Below are 6,000 nucleotides of genomic sequence, written 5' to 3'. Positions count from 1 at the left end.
ACACAGGTAGCTTGTACCTGTTAAAGGTAAACTACTTCCTGGCACAAAGGACTAAGTGGTTATTAAGGTTGTTGTGACTTGCCTGATAAAATCTCCTGTAAATGTGTCTCTGTTCTTGATGTTTTGCTTAATTTTCTGACTGGAAGAAATGATGGAAGACACAAGAGGAAGTCACTGATGCTATAATGCAATTTTCTATTCCCCAGCCAACTTACTTAGAATAATTACTTTTGTTGCAGTATAATTCATTGTGGTAAGTTATAAATCCTCCCACCTAAAGAGAAAATAACTCCTTCCTTTCCTCCAACATCTTTCTTCTCTTCTGAATGAAGGTATCAAATAAAAAATGGTAAGTTGACTCACTCATAAGTTTAAACCAAATCTACAATTTTAACTTAATTTCTTCTTAAGTGCCTAACCTAAACTAATTTAGCTAGCCTGGGAACGGGTAATACAAGACACTGCTGTATCCCTGTGTTTTCAGGGAAATCACTGCAGAGCTTCAGCTAATTAGTTTTAGTCTTCTAGGATGCAAATACCAAAGGATCTCAAACCAGGTTTCTTCCAGGTTTGTTAAGTGCCTTACTTATAAAAGGGGCAAGACATGAATACTATCTGCTTTTAGCATTCAGCTAAGCAGCAAAACCAAGAGGCTCCACTGGGGTCTGCTGCTGCTTCAAACTCAGGCAAGAAGTGTCATCTTTCTCACATTATCCATGTTTTAGGCAGATGTGAAACAATGAAAGATAACTTGAGAACTTTGCTTGAAGCATTTTCCGAATGAAGGAAGAAGTGAGGAAAGAAAACTCCCTCTTACTTCTGGCTCTCAAGGGACCATCTCATTCTTTGAAATGGAGAAATGGAGTTCTCTAGATTAGAAGAATATCTAATGGAGAAAATGCCTGGAGGACTCTGTCTATAGACCAAGAGCTGATTTAGTGCTGACAGCTGCTCATCTCTTCAACCAGAGGACTGCAGCCACAGCAACAGGAGGAAAAGCTGAGCCTGAAGCAGTCCTTACAGACTCCCACTGAGGAGTCTCAGGCTATGGACCAGAAGCAGGATGAGGAACTCTCTCTCCGAGGACTCTGTTCATCTCTAACAGTTAATAGGGACAACATATTTAAAAATCAAAGTGAGCCATTTCATGCAAGAAGCGGGCTAGATATGAATCAAACTGCAGCTATCAGCCAGCAGGGGGAGATATTGGTCCATATTTGAATGCTGCAGCTACCATGCCTCTGTAATTTAGCGGGGGAAAACGCAATACCTAGACCCTAGGGCAGTATTATTGGTATTGAAACACAGATAAAGATCAAAGTTGTACAAGAGTAACTGATGAAAACAACATATTACAAAAATAATCCCTTTTCTGTAACAGAAGAAAAAAATTTTGTAAAACCCAAACCCAAATCCTAGGGCTCTGAGTACCATAATGTCCTTGAAATCATTCAAACAGCTCCAAAATCAGAGAAAATCCAATCAAACGGAAAACCAAACAATTTTAATGCTTAAAACTCACAAACCCTTTGTAAAAAACAGCATTAAACTCTAATGGCAAAACCAAGGGTGACTGAGGCTGAAGCAGACCCAGACACCATTAGATATATAGCAGATAATCCACCCCAGTTAGCATTATAACAGATTAAATTTAATCGGGATTTTGAAATCATAATCCGGATGAAATAACGCACGTGCGCACACACCCCGAGACAAATTTTCCTTTTTAAAAGCAGGTTATTTTGGACGCGTCGATTTTATGTAAGGTAAGGAGAATGTTGCGCAGGGAAACAGCCGAACCACTTGCTGGGTTCTAGAACTTGTTCTGGATTTTTATTTCGTGTGTGTTGAGCAGGGTGATGGTGTTTTACAGGAACGCGTCTCTAGAAACGATTAAACAGAGGATTAACGTTTGAGACGTTGTGCCAGTCAGTATGTGGCGGGGCTCCGGGGAACTGAAAGGATAACCCCACTTCGTCTACCCCAGGAAAGAAATGGCTGGCTGTTGTAGACGTTTGAGAGCCGCTGGGTAAAGAGGAGACCACCGCGGAACGAACCCGTCTGCAATGTCTTTCATCCGGCCCTACGAGAAGCAGTACTGCTTGCAACACCTCTGAATCGCTTTGCTTCCTTATCGAGGGGCTCAGAGACAGGGCGGCTTGTAAATCAGATAAGGAGAGGGGGACATTTCCTTCTGTAAACAGGACTCGCCCCCTTTAGCCAAACAGAGTGTCTCTTGCAACTCTTGAAAGTGAAGTGAGCCCTCTCCCCTCGCCTCGTGAGAGCTGTAGGGAGTCTGAGCATTTGAGGCTAGGGCCCTACGCTAGCTAGAAGCAATGAGCCTCCGTATGCGGGGCGGCTTCTCCTTTCCGGAGCCCAGTGCGGCCAGCTTTGCAAGAGAGGAGCGCCCGAGTCAGGAGCTAGGACCAGAATCCCTGGTGAAGCGCAGCAGCTGCCTCTCCCCAATTTTCGCCAAAGATCTTGGCTCAAGTGGCCTCTAGAGCAAGGAGAGTCTCGGCACATGAGAGGAGCCCTTAGCAGAATCCTGTATAAGGATCCCAACGCCCCAGAGTAGCTAGTTCACCCCCGTAACCCAATGAGCTGCGCCGCGCACCCCCACTCGCTGCACGCCCCCTCCTAAGACGCGCGTACTGTAGTGCCCCAGAAAGCGGCCCCACGCGGCACCTCCCTTTAAGAGAGCGGGCTGCCCCGCCCCCCTCAGCCTTAGAGGCGGGGTGAGAGGCGAAGGCCCCACTCTCCCGCTTTGCTATTGGTCTGTGCGCTAGGGCTGGCCACCGTAGTGCCTGCGCGGGGGAGTAGAGAGCGCGGCGGGGCGGGCGGTGGCGCTGTGCAAGTTGGGCAGCTGCCGGGGAAGCGCTGAGCCGCCTGGACGGGACGGGACGGGACGGGCTGAGCCCGTGGAGTTACAGTGGGACCTGCCCGGAGTGCATGGGCGCGTTAAGCCCGCCGGGGGGGCCGGAGAGCGGAGCCGCGGAGAGCTGCACCCCAGCCGAGGGGAGCCCGAGGAGCTAACCGGGGCGAGGCGTCGGGGGCCCCGGCTCGGAGGGACTAGCGCGTGGGGGAGCAGGGCCGATTCCTCCGCGGGAGCAGCCCGTGCTCCGGAGCCCGTCTGGGGGAGCCGTAGCAGCTGCGAGGAGGGGGCCCTGGATGCGGGCGGAGTGAGCCCTGCCGCCGGGGGGACTCCAGCCCCGCGGGATGGGAGCGTGACAGCGACCGGGAGTCAGGGCAGCGGCCGGCGGGATTTACAGCGCCGGGAGGATTAGCGGCTCCCCGGCCCCGGCGCCCCCGGGCGAGGGGGAAGATGGCCCGGCCGGAGGGGCGCCCCAGTCTCTGCAAGTGGTTCCTGGGCGTCCTGCTCGCTATGTGCCGGCTCGCGGCGCCGCTGGCCAAGAACCTGGAGCCGGTGTCTTGGAGCTCGACCAACCCCAAGTACGTGCCGCGCCCTGGGGTCCCCAGTCTCCGCCGCGGGCGTCTCCCCTTTCCCTCTAGCGGGGGCCCGGTAGCCTGGTCTGGGCGCCTCTCGCTGGTGCCGGGGTCTAGGGCGAGGCAATCCCTTGGCAGCTCACGAGCGTCCAGGGCCGTTCTGAGCTCGCTGAGCCCGCTCCTGCCCTGGTGCACTCCCCGGGGGAAGGGCGCGGAGAGGGCCGGGCTGGGCTCCGCTCGGCTGCTCCGGGTGGCAGACCAAGCTGTCACGTTCTTGCGGGTCGCCGTGCAGCCTCCTCTCCTTCCCCAGCGCTTTGAAGTGCCTGGCGAAAGTGTCTGGAGTCTCCGCTGCATGTGCTGGGGGCAGCTCGTGGGAAGAGACTGAAATTGCAGAAGTTTAAATCGGGTCCGTTGGGCTGTAACGTGGTTCCGAGTTCAGCGTTGTTCCCACGGACTTTGCCTTCGCAGCCCGCGTCTCCCCATGGCTGATCCTGCCTAATTAGGCCCTCCCCATTGTGTCTGATTTCGTCTTTTCCCCCAAATACATAGCTCTGCCTAGATCCACCTTTTAGAGAGGGGGGGAGATGACATGCACCAGGTTTTTAAATGGACTAAATGAATATTTTATTAGCTTTTTTAGGTCTGGATAATCTAGGGTTTCATCTCGTCCACAGAAACCCATTTAGAAAACTGGCAAGACATCCCACTGGGGACTCCATAGGTAACACACAATACTCAGATGGACATAAATGATTTATAGGGCCAGGCGAGAGCTCTTGACGAGATCACTGATTAAGCTTTTTCCTCTCTCTTAGATGAAATTAAATATGAATATTTTTACTTTGATTTTCCCTTACCCCTTATATTAGGCTATCTGGCAAGATAAAGCTAAATATATTCACTTAATCTCTCTGTCCTAATAATGCATTAGCTATTCTAATCAATCATAACCTGAGTGAGATGCCCCTGACTATGTCCTCAAAGAAGAAGGGCGGAAAGACTGCTGATGCGCTCTTCTCTCTTACAGCAATACCATAGGTCCCTTATTTTGGGACACCGATGACATGAAATGAGCATGTAAAATGTATCAGTAAAAGAAGATTTACACACAACAGAAGCTGTTCTTATTTATCTAATTTTATTTTTGGAATCAGCTTGTGGAGCAGTTAATACAGCGGGCAAAAAACATTCCCCCCACCACCCACTTGAATGGTTTGAGAAGTACAGCGATAGAGCCCCATTTGTTTCTTGAATGCCAGTCTGTGTTCATTCCCAAGCTCTAGCCATTACTTTTCTACAGGAGAAAATTCCAGTTTTTGGGTGTGCCCAATTAAAGTGGTATAGAAATATTGTATTTTTAAGTCTTGAATCTCACTTAATTGCTGTTATTCAAATATTTTTGTGGGATGTGGCAGTGCCTTTTTTCTTTCACAGGGATTCCCTGCCTGCATTTAAAACATTACCCAAACTGTCTTTTTGCAGTCGTGTGAGCACACTTTCAAAAGATTTGTGGGGCTCCCCCCCCACACTATTCTGGGGGAAATCTGCGTTCGCAAAAGTGGCTGTGGGTTATATTTCTTTTTAATTGTAATGCATACTTTTCTCCATATGTTTGAACCTTTAAGCACTTTAGAATATTTCTGAATGAAACAGACAAAATCAATTTTTAATGGCACACAGGATTTCAAGTTGAATTTGGGCTTGAAATTTTAGTGCCACTCTTGTGCCAGTTACTTTTAAAATGTAGTAGCTATATTTGGATCTCGGGGTTTTTTGTTTTTGCTTGTTAAAAATAGGTTACTGAGAATCTTACTACTTAAACTGTAGATATTGGTCAGGAATTGCCAGCAGATGGCTTTCAATTCACATGCTTTGTGCAAACTTGGGCTAGAGGCAAAAGAACTGGAGGTTAATATATCAAAACCTCATCACATCTCTGTCAGTTTTATGCCAAAACGATGTTCCCTTTGCACAAAAAATTGGGTGAGAACTTTTTTTTTTTTTTTTTTTTAATGTGTGAACTTACAACTTTTTGGCTGCTTTTGCAGATACAGAAGAGATCTAGGAATGCATCAAGTTATTTGCAGTCTTAACAAGACTTCGTTTTTTTTGAAAACAAGGTTTCTGTTAATATCTTTATTGTATCACCTAAAAGTAATCTCTGCATTCTTAGCCATGACTTTAGAACTGCACATATTGCTTCTCCAGTGTGCTAGGTTCTAATTGACTCTAGGCCCACTCTCCATTTTTTTTCTTCCTCCCCTACTCTGTTTGTCTATAAAGGATTTGTTAATAAATTTTGACCAATGGGCAAATTTTAAAAACTAGCCCCTGGTTTCTGTCATTTATCTGAATTCTGCAAGCTGGTGCCAGGGATTCAATCTAACTGCAATTCACATATTTATTGACTTCCGGAGCCAGCATCAAGGGATACAAATTGACTCTCCAAAAGTAAACTTTGGTGCCAGCCTTTATTTCATAATGCCTATGGCTGGCACCTAGCACATATCTTTTTTTAGGTGATCCAGAATACATAAGCATTAAACACATTACACC

At 47.8% G+C, this 6,000-nt stretch overlaps 1 protein-coding gene across 2 annotated transcripts in view; it reads left to right on the top strand.

The window, feature by feature from the left end:
* The first annotated feature begins 2,498 nt into the window (after positions 1–2,498).
* The window catches only part of EFNB1 (ephrin B1), a 122,095-nt gene continuing 118,593 nt past the window's right edge, over positions 2,499–6,000 (top strand). For both annotated transcript variants that reach the window (XR_010919720.1, XM_067548326.1), the window contains exon 1: positions 2,499–3,450. Coding sequence is in view for 1 of the 2 variants with exons in the window: in XM_067548326.1 (XP_067404427.1) it covers positions 3,323–3,450 (128 nt within the window). In the remaining variant the exon portion in view is untranslated. The remainder of the gene's footprint in view (positions 3,451–6,000) is intronic.

The sequence above is a fragment of the Emydura macquarii genome, unplaced genomic scaffold (genome assembly GCF_026122565.2).
Source record: "Emydura macquarii macquarii isolate MOO-44397 ecotype Brisbane River unplaced genomic scaffold, CSIRO-AGI_Emac_v2 contig_1253, whole genome shotgun sequence".
NCBI classification, from domain to species: domain Eukaryota; kingdom Metazoa; phylum Chordata; order Testudines; family Chelidae; genus Emydura; species Emydura macquarii.
The sequence above is the reverse complement of the archived record's forward strand: the minus strand, read 5'-3'. Positions and strand labels throughout refer to the sequence as shown.